General features: G+C 37.2%; 1 protein-coding gene across 2 annotated transcripts in view; it reads left to right on the plus strand.

Annotated features, from left to right (window-relative positions):
* The window catches only part of LOC135220891 (ubiquitin carboxyl-terminal hydrolase 24-like), a 394433-nt gene that overhangs the window by 272676 nt on the left and 95641 nt on the right, over positions 1-26116 (plus strand). For both annotated transcript variants that reach the window (XM_064258501.1, XM_064258502.1), the window contains exons 25-29: positions 6511-6652; positions 18647-18766; positions 21598-21821; positions 22178-22288; positions 22473-22615. In XM_064258501.1, coding sequence (XP_064114571.1) covers positions 6511-6652; positions 18647-18766; positions 21598-21821; positions 22178-22288; positions 22473-22615 — 740 coding nt within the window. The remainder of the gene's footprint in view (positions 1-6510; positions 6653-18646; positions 18767-21597; positions 21822-22177; positions 22289-22472; positions 22616-26116) is intronic.

Here is a 26116-nt window from a genome sequence, read left to right on the forward strand (position 1 = left end):
AACCTGTTTGCAATGGTGAGAAACCATCGCCTCCCATTGTATTGTTCTCCAGCCCCAAACCCTCTGGCATAGGCGACAGATGCCATGCTCCAGGACTGGTCAAACCTGGACATATATGCCTTCCCACCATTCAGTATGGTCAGGGAAGTTTTAACCCTTAAAAGCTGACCTAAATAAACAATTTATGTATATGCATCACCCCAGGCTGGGCAAATTTTGAGGTCAGCCAATTTAAGAAAAACACATCAATGGAAAGAGGAAGATATGCAACTGCACATGGTGTAAAATAAAAATTCAAAAAAATTTTCCCTATTCACAACCCGTTGTCAGCCTCTTATACAAGACAAGACAATCAAAAGTTTAACCAAGTTATACATGTTTTTCCAATAATTTATTTTATTTTGGAAAATCATAATTACAGCTCACACAATATCATAGCAGATAAGAACTAAAATCAGTATCAAATTCTGAATATATTTGTTGTAAAATATTGATGAATTTACTTAGGTTGAAGACGCAGTAACTTTTTTGGATTATGTACGTTTTTTCTAATATTTTCTTGCACTTTTCTTTGCAAAATTACAATTATAATTGACATACTTTCATAAAAGATAAGAACTAAAACAAACAGCAACCCCTGGGTATATTTATGAGTAAATATATAGAAAGATATATGATAGAGAGAAGCACAACATTCCTCCTTCAAGTCAAGAACACAACTGACTCACGAGACGCCCGTAAATGCTGAGCCGAGCCCATCTAAAAGTTGCCATTAGTAAATTTATAGGCCATTGAAGTAATGGAATCTCTTTCCTGCCCGATTCCTACAAATTGATGGCGAGTATATTGATGCTTACTATGAGTTAATCCACCCACCATTCAAAACCTGTTATTTTTCCTCATATGATGGTATCCGTCCGTTAAGGGTTGAACAAGTGTTTATCTCACAGCATTACTTCGATGACCCTAGTAGCCCCATTCTGGCTGCTAAAGGAGTGGTTCCTGGACCTCTTCAGGCTGCTAGTGGACTTTCCGAGGCTTCTGCCATAGAGACCAAGTCTTATCAGACAGCCACACTTTCATCGATTCCATCAAGGCTTATCTGCTCTTGCTCTGACAAGCTTCAGACTATCAGGAAACTTGTCAGAGCAAATGGCTTTTCAAGACCAGCTGCCGAGGTGATTGTAAAGTGTAGAAGTCAGTCTTCTAAGGTCTACCAGGCCAAGTAGGCAGTCTTCTACAGCTGGTGTCGGAAAAATAACGTATCTTCTTCTGAAATCTCTAGTACAGATTGCAGCTTTTCTGCTCTTCTTGAGGTCCTCTAGAGGTTTAACTACGTACTGGACATTTGCGTCCCTCGACACTTACTGTATATAAAAGCATTTAATAACTAAAAGAAAAGAGTAAGTAACAATACATCTTTAGCAAAGGAATAAATGAAAAAGATTTTAAAATTTACAAGTTTACTTTTTGAAGATTAAAAAATTATTGGAGGTTCAAAAATACATCAAAAGATATAATGTTGAAATGAATACAGATTAAAAGTACTAGAAATATTTCAAGATTTTAATAAAAATCATTGTAGTTCAAAAATATCTGAAAAGCTGCGAATGTTGTGGGTGATTCCCTTCAAGAAATCTATCTTGTTTTCCAGAGTATACTTATCTATTAATGACATGATTCTCTTGGTTGCTGTTTTATTTATTTATTTTTTGTTTACTTACTAGAACTCCTCCTTGAAAGTCACTTTTTTAAAGGCAATAGCTTCCTCCTTTTTCAATGTATTAATTAGTTTCCAAATAGAGGGATGTTGACACAATAAAGAATATTGTAAGGCATTGTGCAATCCCTCTAAGCTGATATTAGATCTAGGCAACTGATTTATAACTCTTTCTTGAACATTCCATGACTCGATAGAAAAAGTTGGTTCTATTCTTATCCCTCTTTGGTCTCTTGCTTGGCCAATGTATGTCATTGCAAAATAAGCGGTATATTCTGGTGGCAAATCACAGTCATTGGACAATTCAATAAAACCTTTGACAACGTCAATTAAAGGAAGAAACACTGATGCGGATAAACATCTAATATTCAAATTGAAAACCTCATCTTCTCTATACCCTTGTCTTAGTCCTAGGTCACATATTTTCTTAAAAATAGATTAAGATAAATGAAAGAGACATGAATATATTGTTAATTCTGGAAACTTTCCTACAAAAGCTTTCTGAGCTCCTATTTCAAAGTCTGTCAACAAAGATCTTGGATTAAGTTGCACTTTGAGTTGCAACAAATATGTGAATAGACAAACATATGTTTACTTTGTCTTACCCAGAAGCAAGGCAAAAATTCTGGGAATACTAAATGTACCTTCTTGAATATGGATATATGGCTGATAATATATTGATGGACTTACTTTAAAATACTATCTGCTGCCCAGTTAGGAAAACTTGCCAAATCTTTTAAGCCATCTTCCGTCACAAATAGTGCAGGCACTTCCTGGGTTACGACGGTGGTTCCGTTCTTGAGGCGTTGTAAGCCGAAAATTGCCGTAAGCCGGAAAATTGTAAAAAATCCTAAGAAAACCATACTTTTAATGCTTTGGGTGCATAAAAATCTATGTAAACTGCATTGCTATTGCATTTCTCATCTAAATATCTGTCAAATATTGATTATTTTGCATTTTTGGAGTCATATTTCTTCTGCCAGATTGGTGTAGTAAGCGCCGTAACCCTGGAACGTGCACCGTAAACCTGGAAATAATTTCTGATAAATATAATTGAAAAGCTTCCTAACCTTGGAACTCTGTAAGCCGAACCCGTTGTAAGATGGGGACTGCCTGTATTCTATTCTCGTCATCAGTGCCAGAATTAAATGCAAGGAACATCTCTCCAGTTGCAAGAAAATAGTAGGATTCTAGTAATATCTCAAAATTATTCCTTTGCTGCGGAATTGGTGGTCCATTTTGAGCTTTTTATCTCTATTGATGTACATTTCTTCCCATTGATGATAAAGGTGGCATGTGGAGAATTGTAAACTGATCTTCCTTAGCTGTCATTGCTCCAATAACACTTCTTGCTGGTTTGCATGATGAAACTGAAGTAGTTTTTTACTTGGACATAACTTTTTGTGCTCTAACTTTAGCAGTTGAAGATCCATGGTTGTGCTCATTACATTGTGTAGTGGCAGTCATTCACTGTATGTATTCTTGCTTTGCAAGATTGCTGTACACATCTCCAGTAGATTTTTGTTTCATATACATTTTTCTTATGGAAGTGGTAGCTGTAATTTTCCTAGTCAACGAATATTTTTTCACCAGTGTTAGATTTTCTAAACTTAGCGTTGGGCCTTGCCTAAATCTTTGAATTATAAAATCTACGATGTAGTAGATGTTTGCAGTTCGCAGTGCTCGAGTTAACTAAATACGTATTCTGGCTTAATTTTCTGTTTCCTTTCAAAAAGAATATACCTTCTGTTAAATTTTATGGTTACTACTTATTTACATGTCAAGGGCTACTAAATGTGTTTGTGTACAGTTGTGGTAACTACCTATTTGCTTGTCTAGAGCTATGGAATGTATTGGTGTTCAATTAACTATAACAAGCAATAGTTTGAAAGTATACTATTGGAAAAAATTAGTGTAGAGCTGTTAAATGCGTTGATGTGCAATTAGCTATAACAAGCAACTGTTGAAAAGTATGTTCTTGAAATTAAAATGCGTACTGGAAAAGTAAATAAAAGAAAATTTATTTGTAAAAAAAAATGCATTTTATGGGGATGAAAATGTCAGTACGCAAATATCCTTGAACCTATACCACCATCAGAGGATACAGAGCTATGCTCAGTTCTGTTTAAACATAGAGGCTTGGATTTGTCAACTAACCAAGATATTAGTGACTTGATGAAGTCCTGGGCTTGGATTTGTCAGCTAACCAAGATATTAGTGACTTGATTAAGTCCTTTGACATGACAAAGCAAGAGGGGACAGTGTCAGTCTCTTGGAACCTGGACATCATCTTTAAATAGTTCTCAGGTCTTCCATTTTGAGCTCCTTCACTCCATCTCTCTGAGGGGTTTAATGATAAAAATCCTTTTTTCTTGTTTCTTTGGCTACGGCCAAGAGAATTGTGAGCTGGAGGCCATAGACTAGAGAGTTGGATTCCCTTGGAGATGCAGTCTGCTCCTTTACGTTTGGGTTTTTGGCCAAGAAGAACAAAATCCCTTCCAAGCCCTTAAGAATCTGACCTATATTCTTGGCCCAGAAAGCCCTTTTCCCTGTAGCGGTCTTGAGACATCACCTCAATACGACAGAGGATCTGAGGCCCCTCCAGCAACCTTTGGTGTTTGGTTAAAAATCCTTCCTGACCGCTGTCCAAGAATAATTTGGGATTCTTTTTAAGAGATGTAATCACCGAGTCACACTCGAGAATTCTGGTTTATTCTTTTCTTGTTTTAAAGTCAAAGCCGACAATATAAGAGCTGTCACTACCTTGTTGGCTTTTAACTTGTCGCTATCCATGATCCTTCATTCCACCTACTGTAGGTGTAAATCAGTTTTTGCAACTCATTATTTGCGTGGAGTCAGTGTACAAAAATTGCAGACTTTAGGTCCATTATCAGTGGCCGGCATGGTGTTGGGAGATGAAGCATAGGAGGTATCTCCTTGTCTTGATTAAGGTGTATCTGAAGTACACACCAGTCTTTGTAATGGATGGTTAGTGGTTTTTAATTTTGTGTGTAGATGACAGTATTGTCTGGTTTGTTATTTATGGTACTGCGACTAGGGCAAAGGCACTTATTTATGCTCTGTCAGCCTTTGGAGTACTACTTCGTTGCAAGCCCCCACTGGAATAGAGGCGCTCCATGTCTATAGCACCAACCAGAGGCAGTAATTTCCTGCTGTAGCCCTCTCACCAAGTAAGTATACAAAACAAGCATTTCACTAAAGTTGGCCACCTTTCTATTTCAAAACCATTACGATTACTGGATGTTTTTGAGTAGAATATGCCCATATATCTCCCCACCTGTCAATGTGGGATTCAGCTAAGTAATTACTTTGTAAGTTACTTATATAAAAATGGCAGTTTTATAATAAAATTAAGTTTTAAATATACTTACGCTCAAAAGAAATTGAGCTCTTCAGCTGTGTTGTACCTATTCTTCCCCAAAAGTGGGCAGGGTTAGTTACTAATGCTAAAACAATAGAAGCACTACCACAAATTTCAAAATTTTAACTGCTGCAATTGTTAGAGCTATGTAATTACTTGGTAAGTATATACAAAATTTCATTTTAAAAATGCTATTTTTCCAAAACTAAATGCTTATTTTCTCCAAGATGACTAAACTAAATTCAATGAAACTTTTACAGAGTGCAGTTTAACTATATAGTACTGTCTATTTTGTCATCAGGAAAGTTACTTCTATGTGCAGCTTTTAATTTTACATATTCATTTTGAAATGTGAGGTGATAATTTTTTCACCTGTAAAACTAATGAACTTAAAGGTAGATTTTCTAAATTTCCCCATGAAAGAATTTTCATTATTAGTTGTAGAGTAAGTGGTAAAAACTTTAAGGAAATTCCTTCAATCATAAGGTAGAAATAGTCATTTACTTTATACTGGGGCCTTATAGCATTGACACTCCCCTTAAAGTTTGAGAGTACAGTATTGGTTCAGGTATTTATCATCAAGTATAAGGCAAACATGGCACCTAATAGGATGGATGAATTGCAAACAGCAACTCATGTTTTCGTACTAATCACAGAAAGTTTAAATGCGGGGAATATTTACCACTTAAATATCTTTTGGAGGCAGTTATGCCGCAGGCATCAGAGCAAGGGGCTATGATCTATACTCATGCTATTGAACTCATATATATATTTTATCCTGTTTACAGTTCAGTATTTGAAAATGAGAAATATGTTTTTGTTGTATGGTGTTTTAATGAATTAGTTGGAGACTACTGAGTCGTTTCTAGTGTTCATTTGGTTCCTCTGAAAGATTTTGTTCTTTAATGATTGGTGAAAATTGGAATAAGTTAAATGTGAAGAAGTTTGATTGCCAAGTAGAAAGAAATTGAGTGGAATGAATGGGAGGTAAAATGCAGAAAGCAATGAAGCTTAAGCTGATGGGATGCTGCAAAGAATATTTTACTATTCTGTGTTAGCCCCCATCAGGAGAGTTACTGATGTAAATTTGTGTCACAAAAGTGTTTTGTATTCAGTATTTATCACTAATTAATTATAAATTGTAGTATCAAGTTTTTTGTCTAAATCCTTGCAATTCTAAAACATTTGCCGAAGGTTTGTTCGTATATAAAAAATACAGTGTCTTAGAAAATTTGTCCTTTTGTTGAGATTCAACATAAAATATTTTAGTAGCTTCTCTTTTGCCTTATGTTAAAGGTGTGGTATGTGCTTCACTGTATTCACTGGAGCATAACATTTTAGCAGATAAATAAAATATTATGAAAATTGAGTGCTCAGTACTTAATGAATGTATATACTTTCTTCTCAGGTACGAACGTGAAGAACCTTTCTTAGCTCTGAACTTGACTGTCACAAAATGCCATGATCTCCAAGATTCTTTGGATCAGTTTGTTAAAGGGGAACTTCTGGAAGGTGATAATGCATACTATTGTGAAAAGTGCAATCAGAAGGTATGATTTAATGGTTGTTGTATTTAGGATAAATCTAGACTCTCGTGAATGTTATTTTTGAAAAGGTATCTTCATTTACTCCATAAGTTAAAGAATAGAATAAAACATAAGTTATTGCTTAGTACTGTCTCTTTTACAGTAACTGCACTGCTAGCATATCAAGAATAAGTTTACCAAATTCTTGTCTGGTAACAGGAATATCAAGAAAGTATTGTATGATGGCTATCCCCTATGAGAGTCAATTATTTTGACTCAGTGGCTTGACAAAATTAATGTAGTATTGTAGCTGGGTATTTAATAAAAACATTTATATACATTATTTGACTAACAGGTTTTGCACAAACTCCCAATATTAAAATAAAATACTACATACTTGGAATGTCTCTGTAAGAGAAAATAACAGAATGCTGTGTGTTCTTACAAACCCATTAAGTATGAATAGCCTAACTCCACGTGAAATGGGTGAAGTCACACCTGTTTCATAGATGAAAGATGATCCCACTACACATGCCTAAGTATTTGGATGGGTGCCTACCCAGTAATGCTGGAGTCTATTGGTACCTAAGCTGCCATCATCTTCCATATCCCCTTGTGGGGTCTCTTTTGCAAGACAATTGTAAATTTTACAAAGTTATAAATGAGTTTTCTAATAAATTTATTTCATTATGTAAAATTATAAGTATAGCTCACGCAATATCAAAACATAGGAAATAAAAATAGTAACAATTTCTGAGCATGTTTGTTGTAAAATTTTTATGTGAATTTACTGAGAACAAAGCTGCAATAACTTTTTTAGATTTGTATGTTTTTTATACTTCTTTGAACGTTTCTTTGCAAAATTACATTAATAACTGATATACTATCTTAAAAGAAACTAAAACCAACAGCAACCCTTTGGTATATTTATGAGCAAATTTATGAAAAGACATCTTGTGAGACAGACAGACAGTACATCCTCCCTTGAAGTCAAGTTTCCAACTAACTCTCATGAGCTGCCCAGTGTACCTCTTTCCTGCCTGATTCCCCCAAATCGATGGGTGTTACTCACCATGAGTGACAACGTCCACCTCCCAAAACCTGTTATTGATACTCGTGAGCAAGCCCATCCATTAACCCGAGAACTGCTACAAGCCTCTTGAGGGGCTGTATGGGGAACTACTATAAGCCTCTTCGGAACGCCATTCTCTATCTCCTCACAAATTCCCTCATACATCACTTAACTTGCATTATTTTTTCATGCTAAAACTATTCATCTGGCAAAAGTTTCAATGTTTATGTTGGGTTTACATTGAGACGACATCTTGGTGACAGGACTTTACTGTACGAGACCAGAGAGCCGACTGACTCGCAAACACGTTGCGGGTTATTGCCCGGCAGTGCATTACCAAAGACATATCGTACATCCTCAAGATTATACATAACAAAAATTAAAGGGGACAATGTCACTATGAACATGGAAATGAGCTACGAAGAGAAAAATGTTTTTAACTAACTTTTCGGTACAAAAACATGCAGTTACATATACTGAGTGCATTGCTTAGTGGTACTCAAATGCACGTAATACACATACACAGAAAAAATAAATAAATTCTTGATACAATTGTACAATTGCATATCATATGAGCAAACAACAAATAATATCACCATTATTTGAAGTCTTGGAGCCACTTGGGTCTACCGGCAGCCCTTTTGGGCCTACCAACTACGCCGGGGTCCTGGATGGAATGCGTTACTGGTTCTATGGGCGTAGGGCATGCGGAGGTGTCGCACTGAGATGCAGGGGCGCTGGGGGACGGAGCGATGACTCTCAAGAGTCGTCTGTTCCTTTTTGAGAGTCTGCCGCTCCCGTTGAGCTTGACTGTGTACTGAGATGGGGCTTAGTTTCCGATACCACGCCCGTTCTGTCCCACTGCTTAGTAGCCTGGTTTTGTATGCGTTCATGGGTACCTAGTTTGATGGGTGGCAGTCTCCTGGTGGTGTCAAGGGTGCGCATAGCTTCCTGTGATTTTGCCACTTGTAGTTCCCTTTGACGTATTGTCCGTCTCCAATACCTGTCTACTAACAGGTGTCTTCTAGCCGTCGGTACCCCATCACGCAGCTGGCGACCCGTTGCAAGCTGAGATGGCGACTTGTTGATCTCCCTCAGAGGCGTTTTGAGATACTGGAGTATCGCCAGGTCCGTCTTGTCTGACTCAAGGGCTCCACCTTTTGACGTGTTTTCTCGGAGTAGCCTCTTTGCTGATTTGACAGCTGCTTCTGCCCTGCCGTTGGACTGGGGATACTGGGCTGACGACAGACGGACCTTGACCCCCCCATCTCCTCTGTCAGTCGATATTTGCTGGGGCTCCCCAACGTGAAAAATAGGATCGAAGGTGAATGCTTAATTTTTTGGACGTGGCACCACAGGGGAAGTGAGCTACTTCTAACCAACCGGTTAGTCTGTTTGCATATACTATGTATACATTGCCCTCTATTTGGAACATATCTGCGACGACTTGCTGGAAGGGGTATTCTGCTGGTGGCGTGTGCATCATTTCTTCAGGAGGCAGTGAAGGGGCATGTTCATCACATGAGATGCATTGGGCACGGCGATGCTGAAGGTCTCCTTCTATTCCCGGCCAGTAGACTGACTGCCTGGCCCTCCCAAGCATAGAGTCGAGGCCTTGGTGTCCTGCGTGTAGGTTAGCGGCTACCTGACGGCGTAAATCTTTGGGGATAACCAAACGTATGCATCCTTGGTCCAGCGAGTATGTCACCAGATCCTGGTTGATGGCTAGCCTATCCCGAACGCTCAAGAAGGGACGAAGACAGGAGATTTCTTGTGACTTCTGTTGGGGCCAATCGCCCGCTGTGACCCTAGCAAGCAAGAGCTGATACACTGGGTCGTTAAATGCGCCGCTCTTGACGCAGTCTTCATCCAACACGATGATGTCCGGTTCCAAGGCGGCAACAGTTGCACATGCCACTGCCACTTGAATGTCGTCCTCCAAATCCACATCAGAAGCTTCGTGGGGTGCTCGCATGGTCGGGTACCTTGAGGGAAAGTCCGCGGCAGTGTTCCTTTTTCCGGGCAGGTATGTTGCACGGCCTCCAACTCTTTCAGGTCATCCGTCGTAAGCTCCGTCGTTGATGTCGTCCTTGTCGACGACCAGCCCCATGGACTTGCTGAGTGCAATGATCTCGTCAAGATCTGGTTGCAAAACAGTTTCAGGATCGTCAACTGTTCCTGAATCTGCAGCACCAGCTTCGCCCACGTCGAATCCCTCAAAGTCTCGGGCGGATACGTCATCAGGCCAGAGTTTCCTCCGCGAAGAATTCAAGGTTTGCCTCGAAACCTGTCAAGCTTGATCAATAAGTCGGATGCATATGACAACATCGAAATGCTCCTTCCAAAATTCATGCAAGGTGAGGTTTGTGGTATCGGTGATGTCGAAACATCTCTTGAAAAGATGTTTCGTATACAGCTTCTTGAAGTTCGATATCACTTGCTGGTCCATGGGCTGGAGGAGAGGGGTGGTATTAGGCGGAAGATAAAGAACCTTGATGAAGGAATACTCCGCTATGATATCTTCCTCGAGGCCAGGGGGGTGAGCAGGGGCATTGTCCAACAACAGCAGACATTTCAGAGGGAAGTGCTTCTCTTCCAAGAATTTCTTCACTGTCATGCCGAAACACAGATTTACCCACTCCGTGAACAAAAGTCTCGTTACCCAGGCTTTCGCTTTAGCCCTCCACATCACCGGAAGCTTCTCCTTTAGCACTTTGTGGGCCTTGAAGTTTCGAGGAGTCTCTGAATGATAGACAAGTAGGGGCTTCACCTTGCAATCCCCACTGGCGTTCGAACAAAGTGTGAGCGTAAGCCTGTCTTTCGTAGGCTTATGCCTGGGTAGCTTCTTCTCTTCCTTCGTGATGTACGTCTGACAAGGCATTTTTTTTCCAAAAAAGGCCAGTCTCGTCACAATTGAAGACTTGCTGAGAACTGTAGCCTTCCTTGACTGTCATCTCGTCGAACGTCTTAATAAAGGCTTCGGCCGCTTTCGTGTCTGAGCTGGCCGCCTCCCCATGCCGCACCACCAAATGAATGCCAGTCCGTTTACAGAATTTTTCGAACCACCCATGAGAAGCCTTTGAACTTTGGGGTTGGCGTCGATGTCCGTTCTCCTGCGATGTCTTCGGCCTGGGCAATCAAATTGCCAAAAATAGCACTGGCCTTGTGGGAGATTGCCGTCTCGGTTATCGTATCGCCAGCGATTTCTGTCTTTTATCCAGACAAGAAGCAGCCTCTCCATCTCACCGTGCACGTGGCTCCTCTTGCTAGACAAAATAGTCATGCCCTTGGAAGGTGTAGCTGCTTTGATGGCATCCTTCTGCTTAAGGTTGGTGCCTATTGTCGACGGATTTCAGCTGTATTCCTTGGCGATCACACTCAATCGCATGCCAGCTTCATACTTCTTTATTATCTCCATTATTGTCTCCAAAGAAAGCATCCTCTTCTTTCCTACTTTAACTTTCTTGGGACCCATGACTACGTATATACCGTGCGTAATTAAGTTATGTAGTACGTATACGAATGAAGTAAAGTTCTCACACAACACGATAAAGTAGTACTACAACGAAATCACCAACGAATTTACGTTAATAATCGAAATCGTATAGAACGAACGAATTCTGCGTGCTTACGATACTGATGATGCCGCCAAGTGGCCGAAAAAGCACACCGCTATGTACGATGCATGATGGGATCATGGGAGAGATGCTGACCAATAGGAGAGCAGGATCTTCTGGCGGTGACTAGCATCAGAAACCAATGGGAGAGTGGGAGGATGGTGGCGAGTCTACTAAGTTGGCGGCGTACGAGTTTTAAAATTGTTATCGGTGGTCCAGGCGAATCTCGGGACTTTACAGCAACAACCTTTCGTATCTTGAACAATTTTCGTATGTAGAGAAAAAAAAATCTTTGTATTTGCTTTCGTATCTCGAGGTTTTCGTAAGTTGAGCGTTTCGTATGTCGAGGTACCACTGTATATGGCATAGTAATTATTAATTTCAGCTAATTCTCTAGGTTCAATGCACATTGGTTTATGATAATTCAGTACAAAGAGAAAGTGAATAACATTTAACAAGTTAGCCTTGCATATATGATGATGATGTTATCATGGCACATAGTATATCATAGTATATAATAAGAATACAGTAGCCTAGCCTGCAGTATACTGTATACAGGCGGCCCGCGGTTAACGGCGAATCGGTTTTACGGCGGTCGTCAAAAATATTCATTAAAAAAATAAGGCATTTTAAAGGTATCTTTACAGCACAAATTTCAGTTAACAGCGCCGCTAGCGCCGTTGTCTAACGAGTTCATACATATGTAGAAATGCCGTTCAGACCATAAAGGTTATGCAAATTATATTAACAAATTTTATGGAGAGTTATTACGTAGGTATTAGGGTAAAATATATGCCTCTGACGCTGTTCTATGCCGAAAATATCGAGTTACATAAGTGCAAATTTAGCTATGGATGTGTCGATTCATAATTGTTCATGCTTTTGTTTAAAATGTGTGTGAAAATGTATTACGTAAAAGGCATTTTTATTTCTGTACAGAAATATGATACAAAGGCAGCTTTTGAAACTGCCCTTCGTGATACCAAATACGATGTTTTTTTCATGTTCTTTCTTGTAAGCCGCCGCCTGCCGCTCTTCCGAAAATATCGATTTAAAAAAAGTGCAAATTAGCGATCGATGTGTGGATTTTATAAATGTTTATGCTTTTATGTTTAAAATGTGTATGAAAATGTATTACGAATAGGGTATTTTTATTTCTGTGCAGAAATATGATAAAAAGGCAGCTTTTGAAACCCCCCTTCAAGTTATCGACTACGATGTGTCTTTCAAGTTCGTTCTTGTATGCCGCGGCGGCATACAAGAGCGAACTTGAAAAACACATCGTAGTCGATAACTTGAAGGGGAGTTTCAAAAGCTGCCTTTTTATCATATTTCTGCACAGAAATAAAAATACCCTATTCGTAATACATTTTCATACACATTTTAAACATAAAAGCATAAACATTTATAAAATCCACACATCGATCGCTAATTTGCACTTTTTTTGCCGCCGTCTGCCGCTCTTCCAAAAATATCGAGTTAAAAAAAAAAGAAGAGTGCAAATTTAGCGATGTGTCGATTTTTCAAATGTTTATGCTTTTATGTTTAAAATGTATGAAAATATATTGCGTAAAGGTATTTTCATTTTTGTACAGAAATAAGATACAAATTAAGGCAGCCTTTGTAACTACACTCCACGTTGTCAGGGGATGGTTTTTCATGTTCGTTCTTGTCCGCCAGTTCCGAAAAATGCATTGTGTTATTTTATTAATTATGCATCTTTTCCATAAATCCTTTAAAAAGTTATACATTATTTCACTGTATCCAAGAATATTGTATGTATTCTCATATTATTGTATTTTAAAATACTACGGCAAACTTAAGGCCGTATTCCGCGGAGCGGCCAATGTTGTGGTTTGAAATCAGCTGATGAATACGAGTCTGTTTCACCATAACGCAATTCTGAGCGAATGCTCTTGCTTCTAGTTAGCATAAACGAATATCTAGATACTTGACTTATGTGAGACAGTTATTTTTCCTTATACAGCGTGTTTTTAGGTGGAAATATTTATTGAATATGTCTCGTTGTGAATGTGAACTACTATTTTTTACGTTAAACAGATTACGTTGCGGCATGTTTTATTGCGTAAAAAATTACGTGATTCCGTTCGCAATACGTAATCCTTTATATCATCGTAATACAAACTTTACGTTATTTATCTTATATCGGCGTAAAACCAACAGTAAAATGTGTTCTTTCAAGCACAGTAGTTTTGATTAAAATGATTTTATCCCAATTTTATCTATGGTTGTGTGTGATGGCAGACGTTTACTGCAGTTTTATCCTTGTTGCCGATGTACGATAATAGTCATTAGCAGCTTGAACAGTTTTCTCAGCTTCAGTCATAATTAGGTTTAAATTTAACGGTATATTTCCCGATTGATCTTTAATCTATATTGATCTCTGATCTATAGCGAATAAAGTTATTACATTAAGATATCTCAGTTCCATTTTATACATAACGCCATTTATAACAAATACGGTAATGTTGCACTGTAGTACGATGATCGAAATACAAGCCAAACAGATGTTATCCAGTTCGGTTGTACTTAGAAAAAAAAAAAGTCGTTTTCTCGTTCGGTTGTTCATGGTTGTACACGTTCACGCAACGAGTATAACGTTAAAACCATACTTTCATCATTCTCTTTTGCTGTTATTGAACTTATGTAACTAGAAGATGGATAAAGTTAGGCCATTGTAATTTGATCTCTCATAAAATCGAACTATCGTAAGACTAATGATTGTAACCTGAACACTACAGCTACCTGTACACTGTATAAACTTTATTATATCTTTACATACTCTAGACACCCACATGTACTGTACAGTAAATTCTATTGTACTATACTGCATAAATATAATTTTACTTATTGCGCCGTTGTGGGATTACGGCCCCTTTGACTGGTCTAGAGTTTCGAAAGAAGGTGTGCGGCGGCCGTAGGCTTTAAAATCGCTCAGCGTCGAAAATCGCTTGGCGTCGGTGGCCAGGAACGGAACCCCTGCCGCTAACCGAGGGCCGCCTGTACTACATATATGATATAGTTTAGTAATTGATTAATACAAGCCAATTTTGGAGGTTCAATGCATTCTATGATATATCAGTAGAAAATAAAAATTGGGAACGAAATGGGAATCGGATTTGGACCAACATTGGCATACCTAATTGAGCGATGTCAGGCTACTGACAGCTACGTATATTTATGAAATAAAAGCACAATGAATGTGCATCTTTTCCGGGAATTTTTTAAAAAGTTATACATTATTGTATCCAATAATATTGTATGTTCTCATATTATTGTATCATAAAATACTAACAAAGCGGTTAATGTTTTGGTTTGGAAATCAGCTGATGTCAAATATAAGTTTATTTTGCCTTATTTAACTCAATTCGGAGCGAATTGCCTTGCTTCTAGTTAGTGTAAAATATCTAGATACTTTATTTATATGAGACAAGCTAATTTGTCATTATACGACATGTTTTCAAGTCGAAACATGAATTTAATACGTCTCCTGAACTAAAGTATTCTTTTTGTTAACAGATTGCGTTGTGGGCCTGTTTATTGTGTAAAAATGTTATGTGATTCCTGTCACTATTTTCACTTCATTTCATCGTAGTTTGAACTTTACCGTTATGTTACTTATCTTTTATCGGCGTGAAAACAACAGTAAAGCGTGTTTGGAGAGGCGAGAGCTGGGGTAAAACTGTTGTATGTTCAGCTGAACACCACTCTTTCTTGCTCATGTCGCTTCCCAGTCATTTTAGTTGTAGGTACAGTGTAATATTTAGTCACTAATAAAATATGAAAATACAGAACACAAATTGCTGAGTCCATGAATCGTGAGAACATAAATATACAAGGGTTGACTGTATATACAATATAGTATACTACTGTATTATTGACATTTTTAATTGTTTAACCAGTGTAAGCCATTCCTGAACAAGACAAATAACGGGCAGACAAAAGTGATGTCCGGAACTTGCGAAATCACTCTTACTGATTATACAATCAAGTAATGTGCATATTTCAAAGTCAACTTTGTTAATTTACAAGAAAAAGTATCCAAATTATATTTCTTCTAGCAACTAATGGCAGTGAAGATGTCGGTAGTGCTCAATTAGCCAAGATTTTGAGAATTTAAACAATAGCAAATGCAAATAGTCTATGGTGACAATGTTCATATTCTTTAATACAGTACGTAATAATATGGTAATGATACTTGCAATACAGGCAGTCCCCGGGTTACGATGGGGGTTCCGTTCTTAAGACGTGTCGTAACCCGAAAATCGTCGTAAGCCGGAACGAAGTTGTTGAAAACATGTCCACAGGGAAAATTTCACTAATTTGCAATTTTTCTTAGGGCCGTATCTCTAAAATTATCACTAATTTACTTTTTTCATGTGCAACACTGTGTATTCACAAATTACTTTATATTTTCATTAAAATACAAGAGAGAGAGAGAGAGAGAGAGAGAGAGAGAGAGAGAGAGAGAGAGAGAGAGAGAGAGAGAGAGAGAGAGAGAGATTACATAAAACCATTAAATTCGTTGACCATTGTATGGCATTGTTACTTTCCCAGCTCCGAGTTTCACTGGAGTTATGAGGTAGGGAAATTGATACAGAAAAAGATGAAGGGAAGAATTTTCTTTTGAAATTAGTTATCGTATTATTACTACTTCTATTATTATTATTATTATTATTGTTATTATTATTATTTGAAAATATAATAAACATGTGCATCTACCATAAAAATTCTCTCATCTCAGTAAGAAAGAGGAATTATCCTTACAAGTGAATTGGAAAGGTCATTTTCATCTCTAAAATACGACCATTATGAATTTTGTAATTAAAGTTTTATTATTATTATTATTATTAATTATTATTATTATGATTATTATTATTATTATTATTATTATTATTATTATTATTACTGAAATTATCAATAAACATTTTACATACTAGTACCATAAAAATTCTTTCATCTCGGTAAAAGAGAGAGAGAGAGTGTTTATCTCTCTCTGTTCTCTCAAAAAATACTTATAACACTTCCAGCGAAAGAGAGGGAGGGAGTTACCACTATGACACATTATTATCTTGTGTGGCAAAAAAACACAGAAGTGAGAGAGAAGAGAGCGAGAGGAGACGACAGAGAGAGAGAGAGGAGAGAGAGAGAGAGCGAGAGAGGGGGGGGGGGGGGGGTGGGGGGGGGGGGGAATTTCATGAGCACTTGATTGCAACACAGCAGCTCTTCCCCCTCCTGGCTGTCACAGAACTTGATATATCTGACAGTTTTAGTACCTAGAGTTCGAGAAAGGTTACTGAAAGCAGACTGGGATTTCCTTCATTCTTCCATATTTTTTTAAATATATAAGCTAAAATCTTACTAATTCACTATGGTATTTTCTTTAATGAATTGATGTTATTGCTGTATAAATTAATATTAATATTTGAAAATAGTAAATCATTTATTTATCATACAAAAAAACATACATCTTTGTAGTAGTAGAGAGAGGAGAGAGAGAAGAGAGAGAGAGAGAAGAAGAGAGAGAGAGAGAGAGAGAGAGAAGAGAGAGAGAGAGAGAAGAGAGAAGAGAGAGAGAGAGAGAGAGAGAGAGAGAGAGAGAGAATTATTATTTTTATTATGTGATATCATTTCAACTTATTAAACTTACTAATACAGTATTAATCAAAATTAATATTTGAAAATTAGTAAATCATTTTTGTATTATAAAAATGTATTTAGTCATGAAAATAAACATCAAAATACACTAATTAGTGATTATTTTTGTTGGAAAATAAAGAGAGAGAGAGAGAGAGAGAGAGAGAGAGAGAGAGAGAGAGAGAGAGAGCGAGAGATGAGAGGAGAGAGGAGAGAGAAGAGGAGACGACGAGGAGTGGATGAGAGAGAGAGAGAGAGAGAAACTATGGTTTTTATATCCAAGTCTAAGTAGAGTATAAATGGATTCTTTAAGTGAAATAATGTTTCAATGATATTTTGCTGTTTTGTATTAAAGGATATGTATACTGTTTGGGAATGCGTTCCTTATCCTTGACTATGGTTACCATACAGTTTAATAGCGTAAATTAATTTATGCGCCCTCTGCTCAGAAACTAGTTCTGCGTATGAGGTATCGTTAAAAAGCATAAAAAACCGTCGTAGCCTTGGAATTTGCGTTGTAATCTAACCAGAAACTTAGTTTTGTTAATTATGTATACTGGAAACAAGCAATGATTTTTTCATTATTTGCGCTTTTGGACTATTATAAACTGCGCATCTCAAGCTAGTGTATTCATTCGCTCGGAAACTATTTCCGCATATGAGGCATCACTAAAAAAATTTTAAAAAATACGACATAAAAAGTGTCGAAAATCATCATAACCTCAAAATTTTTGTTGTAATCTAACCAAAAACTTATTTTTATTAATATACTGTGCTAAACTATAAAGGATTCTTATCATAGTATGCGTTTTTTAAAAGCGTCGTTAACTCGGAGCGTCGGAAGTGTCAGCATCGTAACCTCGGAACAAGCGTCGTAACCCAGGGCGGATTTTTCAATGAATATTTAAGAAAAAGCGTCGTAACCTTGGAACGTCGTAAGCCGGAGCCGTTGTAACCCGGGGACCGCCTGTATACTGAAATTGAATATAGCAAGCAAAACAACCTTATTTAAATCATTATTATAAGTAATATAGTTGTTCTGTTTAACTTTTGCAAATGGTGATTTTTTGGTATACAGGCAGTCCCCGGGTTACGACCGGTTTGGCTTACGACGTTCCGAGGTTAAGGCGCTTCACAATTATATTCATCAGACATTATTTCCAGGGTTACGACACTTACAACACTGATCTGACAGATGAAATATGACACCAAAAATGCAAAATAATCATTATTTGATTTTTTGTTTATGAAAAATGCAATAAGAATGCAGTTTACATAGTTTTGAATGCACCCAAAGCATTAAAAGTAAGGTTTTCTTAGGATTTTTCACAATTTTCCGGCTTATGACGATTTTCAGGTTACAACTTGTCTCAAGAATGGAACCCCCGTTGTAACCCGGGGACTGCCTGTATACTATATACTATATAACAGTATATTGGAGTTTCTTTTATAATGGTGTAGGCTCAAATGCTTTAATCCATTATATTAGCTACTATAATGTATAAATTCCTTCATGATTATTACAGTTGTTTCCATTTACACTTCAGGTACCTTCCATACATCGAAATTCACTGTAGATATTTGCTAACTTAAATTTTCAATAGGAATGGGAAAATGTAGTTTTTGTAGAGAGTATAATTACACAGACAAAAAAAATCATCTTAATTACAGAGGACAGCCTTAATAAGGACATGTGTGAAGACTCTACCACCTGTACTAGTCATTCAGCTGAAGAGGTTTGGGTATGATTGGGAAGCATCAAGAGCTCTTAAATTTGATGATTACTTCAAGGTAAGTTTGCTTTCAATTCCAAATTATTATTAAGAATTTTGTTTTCTTGTAAAATTAGATGTATTAAAAGTTCATGGTATAAAGAAGAGCATATTTTTTTCAGATGTACTAATGTGTTGTACTTTTGTGTATATAATGAGTCACCACCCAACTTACGAATAAGTTCCATTCGGGATGGCTGTACATATCTTGAATTGTTTGTGAAGTTCATTTTTAACATTATTTTTAAGGTACAGTACTCTTCATGCCTATTTAACTTATATAAAGTCTGAAGGTTGCTCCATAAATACAGAAGCACAGTTTATTTTCGTGTAACTCAAAAATATACAGCATCAAAAAGAAACATAACTTGCTCAAATAATCATATACTATCATCCGATCTCATGTGTCCTGCGATCCTTAGAGTTTGTCCTAAAGCATGATTTCATCTGAAACAGATACATTTTCAGTAGATTATACAATGCAATTTGATTTTACTGGCCTAGGGTGTCTATGCCTATCCCAGTTGTTGTAGATGCCATTGATAATGCATATTTTATCTAAGTTAGCTTTAAACTGATAAATGGGCCTATAAGCAAAAGTTCAGTAGGTTAATGCAAATCTTCATACATTCAAACAGGATTAAATAACTTGTGACTTGTCTAAAAGTTCATTACTACATATTTTTTAAATTTAACAAACAATTACCATTGTGTTCAAGACACTGGTGTAAGCAACACCAAGTATTGACTTAAACAACTGAATCCAGAAACTGCCATTTACCTAGGTACTTACTGTATAAACAACTGAATCAAGAAACAGCTGTTTAGCTATGGTAGTTACTGTAACTAACCTACGCTTATTTAGTGTTGCATTACAGTTGTTGACTTGTTAAAGACTTGGTTATTTTCAGTGGAATTTCCATAAATAAAATTAAAGTTGTATTCATTCTTCACACAATAAAGAAAAAAGTGTAAAAGTATGCCACTAAGTTTATGGTTGTTACTGTGGCTGAGGAAACAAATAGCAACGAATAGCAGTGATGATATCAGTAAAATGCAATCAGCCAATGATTTTAAGAATGTAAACATTATTAGAATGTAAATATGTTGTGCATGATCACTATATTCATAAATGATATGATGATATAACAATAATACATGAAATATATTGCATATAGTAAGTAAAGCAAGTTTTATTAAAATTATTGTTATTGCCAGTACTAGTATAACAGTACATACAGCATTATTTGACTTGCAGATCTGTATCTTACATGTAACAACCTGACCAAGGCCAATAGTATCTCTCTCTCTCTCTCTCTCTCTCTCTCTCTCTCTCTCTCTCTCTCTCTCTCTCTCTCTCTCTCTCTCTCTCTCTCTCTCTCTCTCTCTCTCTCTCTCTCTCTCTCTCTCTCTCATGAGCAGGTTAGAAATTAGGTTTTGGTACAAGAGTATATAATACAGTGGTACCTCGAGATACGAAATTAATCCATTCCGAGACGGCCTTCGTATCATGAGTTTTTCGTATCTTGGAACAGAACACATTTTACATGTAAAATGGCTAATCCGTTCCAAGCCCTCCAAAAACACCCCAGTAAATTATATTTCCAGGCCTAAAACACATGTTCTAGGGTTATGACGCCGATCTGACGGAAGAAATATGACTCCAAAAAGGCAAAATACTGTACATACTTGAGTAATATTCAACTGCATGTAATGTTCAACCCCATTTTTACTGCATATATGAGGACTTTAGCATATGTCCCTTAGCAATAAGCCTAGCCTATGTTAGCAGTTGCTACTATAGCCTAGTCTATGATTCTGACATCTAAACCTAAGAGCTAAAAGCTTAGAATATGCCAATAAAATGTATAAATAATCAGTATGTACTCATTTCAAATAATTATTAATTAATCATTAACTATAATACACAAACAAACAAAAAACAAACCTTCCAATCGATTGTTTACATTCAGCTCTTACCTGTCTTACGAGTATCGAACGAGCGCCAAGCAATCATTTTTCCTAGCACACAGTAAGCCATAAATTGTCATTAGTATCTCTCTTCAACTAATAAAACTACCAAACAGTATAATAACCATTCATTTCTATTCTTTATTCTATCTTTACCTAATGTTTTTTTTTATTAAGTGTATCGCATGAATAATTTTTTCAATTTACAGCAACCTTTTACCAATAGAATACTTAAAGCACAAGGGGTAGATGCTGACCAATAGGAGAGCAGGACCTTATGGGGTGACTAGCATCAGGAACCAATGGGAGAGCGGGAGGATGGTGGCGAGTTTACTTAGTTGGCGGCGCGGGAGTTTTAAAATTGTTCTCGGTGGTCCGGGCGAATCTCGGGACTTTACAGCAACAACCTTTTGTATCTTGAAAACTTTTCGTATGTAGATCAGTAAAATTTTTCGCATTGGCTTTTGTATCTCGAGTTTTTCGTAAGTAGAGCCTTTCGTATCTTGAGGTACTACTGTATAGGCAAAATAGGCATGTAAAGCCAAATTAAAATTTTCAGGTGACAAAGGGGAGTGCTCCAAGCACAATTTTTGCGACCCTGTCCATTCTAATTTGAGTGTTTGTAAGTGAGGTGGTGACTGTAGTATATGATTTTGTAGTTCACATCAGATAAGGATAATAATTAGATGTGTATTTCTCAGGGCATTCACAATATGCACATTAATATTTTATTTGAGAATCTATCTCCATTTTGTTCTTAGTCTTAAGTTATTGTTACATACTGCAGATTAAGATATAATCTTTACACCCCATTTGATGAGGAAGTCATTTGTTTCTTTTTTCTTTTGTTCTGAATTGAATACCTTATTTCTTGTACAGTTTCCATGGGCCCTTGATATGGGTATGTATACAGCAGATGGTATAGCTGAACAAGAAGATGATCCAGGTGGAGGTAGTGAAAGAGACAGGACTGTAACACCTCCGCTTGATCATAATGACATTGTTAACTCTTCAAAGTTATTAAGTTCACAGTCCCCTCTTTCCTCTCATACACCATCAAAATCCAGCAAATCTTCTAGTACTGGTTCTCCTCACACACCAAGGTATATATGCCCTTATTATGTTCACAGATCTCTCACAATATGTACTACATACTCATTGAGATTATGTACGGAATGCTCTGTCTGTGTTAGTTACATTATTTTTATGTTTTCTACACTTAGTTTCAGTATACATATCTCTATTTTCTGTATGCCAGATAATGCCTTCTAAAAAGGCAATCTTGCATTGTTTTGTTGCATGGCATCATCATAATGTAGGCAGAAGTTTTGTGTTTGTATATTTACATTTTCATAAAATCCAGTACTTTTTAGTGTAATTGTTTTTAGAACATTTCATGTAGAATTACATTTAATATGAATTGTAAATCTAGTTTTCTTTTTCCCAAAAACTTTTTCAGAATAAATAGCCGGGTACGTCATAGAGGAATCATCTATGAATTGGTCGGTGTCATTGTACATAGTGGGCAAGCAAGTGCTGGTCATTATTATTCCTACATAAAAGATCGAAGGTGTGGACTCCCATTACATAAGTTTAAATATTAATCAGACTTATATTCCAGCCAGAAAGAAAAAGATTCTTCAAGCTTATTGAATGTTAAAAGTGATATATGTGAAATGTACAGTACTATATGCACAAATGGCTCAGTTATATATCTGAGAGCTTTGTTACATTTCCTTTGTATTTATTTTCAGAGGAGACCCATTAACCAATCCCAACAAAGGTCGCTGGTTCAAGTTCAATGACACCACTGTGGAACCTGTTGAAATGACTGACTCTCTCCTAGAGCAAGAGTGTTTTGGTGGGACTTACAAAGCAAAGGTTTCATATGATTCGTGTAAGTGTTGAAAAGACATTTACAGTAAACTCCCATATTTGCTGGGGATGAGTCCCAGGTGCCCCCGCACAAATAGCTAAATCTGCTTGAATGTACTTAGAATTGCTCTAAAAAATTCATTAACTGCCTATTTTGAAAGTTCACACAAGAAAACAATCTAAAAATGCTTGTAACTGAATAATATAATAGTTTTATCACACAAAAAGTGCATTTATTCATGAAAATGGTATGAAAATAGAGTAATTTGTGAATATTTCTCCATGTAAAATACTGCGAACAGGCGAATTTCCTGCAAATAATGGGTAGATATCTTGAGAACGCAAATATGGGGGTCGACTGTAAACCAAATTTGCTTCGTTGCTTTTTTTAAATCTTCAAGTTTATTAAATTATTACCTAGTCTTATCAAGAATTTGAAAGGTCAAAAATTAGTCTTTCGAATTCCTTATAAATAAGAATGAAATCATTGGCTAGCTTTAAGCTGTGGGAGCCATTGGTACTTGACTCTTGCTTAAGAAAACTGGTAAAAAAGTTCTTAGTTTTCATAATATCAATCTCATTGGGGTGATGCATACAATTGGCAATGCATGGTTCATGGTAAATAACACTAAAGGTTATTTTTAGGGATGTTTTGCTTTAATCTTTTCACAAATCTTCTGAAAAAGTCCTATGTAAATATGTAAATGTGACTCGACACAGTGCTGTGTCATTAAACTAAACATTAGTTAATTCATTTTGAGCTACATATAATTCAGGTAAAACTTTATTTATATGAAGTTTGAAACTATGAAAACCTTGTGATCACAGTGAAATATCTTTACTCACATTTTTATGAAAGATTTTTCTGTAAACCTTTGGCAAGCTCTCCATTTGGAGAGTCTAGCTAAGTGACTTGGTGGTCTTGTTAACTACATTATAATGGTAGCACTTGCTTATCTTATTTACGTTTCCTCTTGGTTTCTCATTTGGTCTAGGTCCTCATCTATGTCCCTTGACCATTGTCAGCATCCTGCTTCTTTCATATCTACTACTTCTCTAACCAATTGTACTTCCCTTACTCAAAATGGCAAATGAAATTATAAAGATGTCCTTGTTTATGTCCTCATCAGTCAAAACATCTGACTACAGTATTTTCCAGCTTCTTAACATCATACACCTCTGCTAAATCCTTATTTCCTTAGTTTTTCTAGCTTACTCCAATACTGAATCACAGTATTCTTTAGTCAAATTTGAGAAGTCTCTTCCATTTTCCTTGAAAGTGAATTTGTTAATGCTGCGTATAGAACCACAGGTCGTAAACATTTTATATTTTTGTCTGTTACTAATAAAATGCCTTCTTACCGTTATTCAATGAGTTTTCGAATCTCTGTTTTTATCCATGTAGTAATTACTCTTTCTAAATGCCCTAGTAACTTTGACCCAAAAATCTTGTTTATGACAAATATAACAGATTTTCTACTTTCTTGCTCTCCCCTTCCACTATAACATTTCTTCTTTGCTTAACCCAGTGTTAACCTAACAGCTTGCACGATGCCCTAACAATTACTACCAAATCACACCTTTGGTGCAGTGATGCCATCCAAAACATTATAATAGTAATAGTAATAATAACATGCAGGAGGTAAACCCTCCTCTAAAGAAATTATTTTGAAAAGAATAGCTGCATCAACCAAATTGTTTGTAAAGGGAATTTATTAACATATATATAATACAAGTAAAAGGAACCCCAGAAACAAATTTTGTCTAAAAGAACTAAATACTAGAAACTATTGTCCATTTAGTTTATAGTTCAATCTAAACATTTGTCAATACAGGCAGTCCCTGGTTAAGGGGCAGGGTTCTGTTCCCAGCTGAGCGCCGATGACTGAAAATTGTTGATAATTGAAACATCACAGTAATTATGTTAATAAATGGCATTTACAAGGCTGTAAGCACTGATCAGCCCAATAAGCTGCTTTATAATCTCAATAAATCGCTTACTGACACCAATAAACCAGCTAATGACGCCAATAAACCACTTACTGCTGGAGTCTCGCTGAGCGCTCGAAAGACAATAAAAGACCACTCTCGATGATTGTTTTCATGAGATTCAGGAGTCTTGTCAGATGCTTGAATTCCTTGGAACTTTGAGAGCTTGCTGGGCACTGAGATTTTATTAGAATCATGAACACTCAGCTGGTGTGGAATCTTGGGCGTTTCTCAATCAGTATGGGGAAGTTTGCGCCCCAGTCTGGTTTAGGCACAGAATGAGAGAAGCGCTGAGACACTGCCTGCCAGCCTTTCTTCTTTTAAGTGCTTGGTCAGGTTCCATCCTTGTGTCTTGGCACTTAGGGTCTGAGCACGTAGGATAGTGGACACAGAATCCCCCTTGGAGCTTTCTCCTCAAGGGGCTTCAGCCTCGAAGGAGAATAGTGCATATGGGAGGAAAGTGATAGTTCTTAGCAAACAATTACTGCCCATAGCGCGTTGATGTGATCTGCTCAGCTCACTTGATTTAGCTTGACTTACTGGGATCAGCTGAATTGAGTGCTTAGCTCTGTTTGTGAGCTTTCTGCTCTCCACAGGTTGGTGCTTTGCCATGGCATAAACACCCCCCTTCCCTGAGCTGTGGTCATCACAAGTTTATGATTGCTCACAATCTAGTGGTTCCTCTAGCAGGACAGGTAGTAATGCTCTTTCTCCTTACCTGTTCCCTTGACCCCCTCAAGGAAGACAGAGAATTCTGTTGAGTTTCTCTTTTTTGGAATTTGGCTACAAGTGTTGTTATTTTGAGATCAATCCTTGGATTGTCTCATCATGCTCTCGAATAGTTGAGGAAAGTTTCATGGGGTCCTGTCAAATCTCCCTTCAGGGAGAGAAAATCAGGAGTTTCACGCCTCTGGAAAACTCTAAGGGGTTTTCCATGGGATACTCATACCCTGAATTTTCATTTAGCAGAGATCTTTGCACCAATTCGTCAGCACGTTGATCTTGGGAAAAGGACAGCAGCTTTACCTTTGAATAACCCTCACCGCTCGATGCCTGTGCTCTTCCAGGAGAGAGAAAGGATTTTGTAGGGGTGCCACATTCCTTGATGGGAGAGAGCGCTCTTGACTAGATGAATACTTTTTCTCCAGACAAGGAGTTCATTTAGAGTTCTGGGGTACCCAATCAAGCTCTTCCCTATGCTGCCATGACAGAAGCGATTCTTTACCTCGAAGGGGTCCAGTGCTGACTGCAGATGGTTCTGTCTTTGCTTCATCCAGACTTTGGTCTCACTGTTTTCCTTGCCACGAATGACATTGCTTTCAAGCAAGAAACAGTGAACCCAGAAGACATCAACTGTCTCTCCAGGGAGTCTCCTGACAGGATTTGTGATCTTTCCCTTTCTGTAAGGCTTAACTTCCTTGATTGTGATCATTCCTGAAGGAATCTTGCCTTGTAGACTGTCCCAATGTGGGGTGACTTTTCTGCTCAGCATAAGACAGCAACCTAAGGTTTATTATGGTACTAAGAAGAAGGA

This window comes from Macrobrachium nipponense, chromosome 2 (genome assembly GCF_015104395.2).
Source record: "Macrobrachium nipponense isolate FS-2020 chromosome 2, ASM1510439v2, whole genome shotgun sequence".
In the NCBI taxonomy this organism is placed as follows: domain Eukaryota; kingdom Metazoa; phylum Arthropoda; class Malacostraca; order Decapoda; family Palaemonidae; genus Macrobrachium; species Macrobrachium nipponense.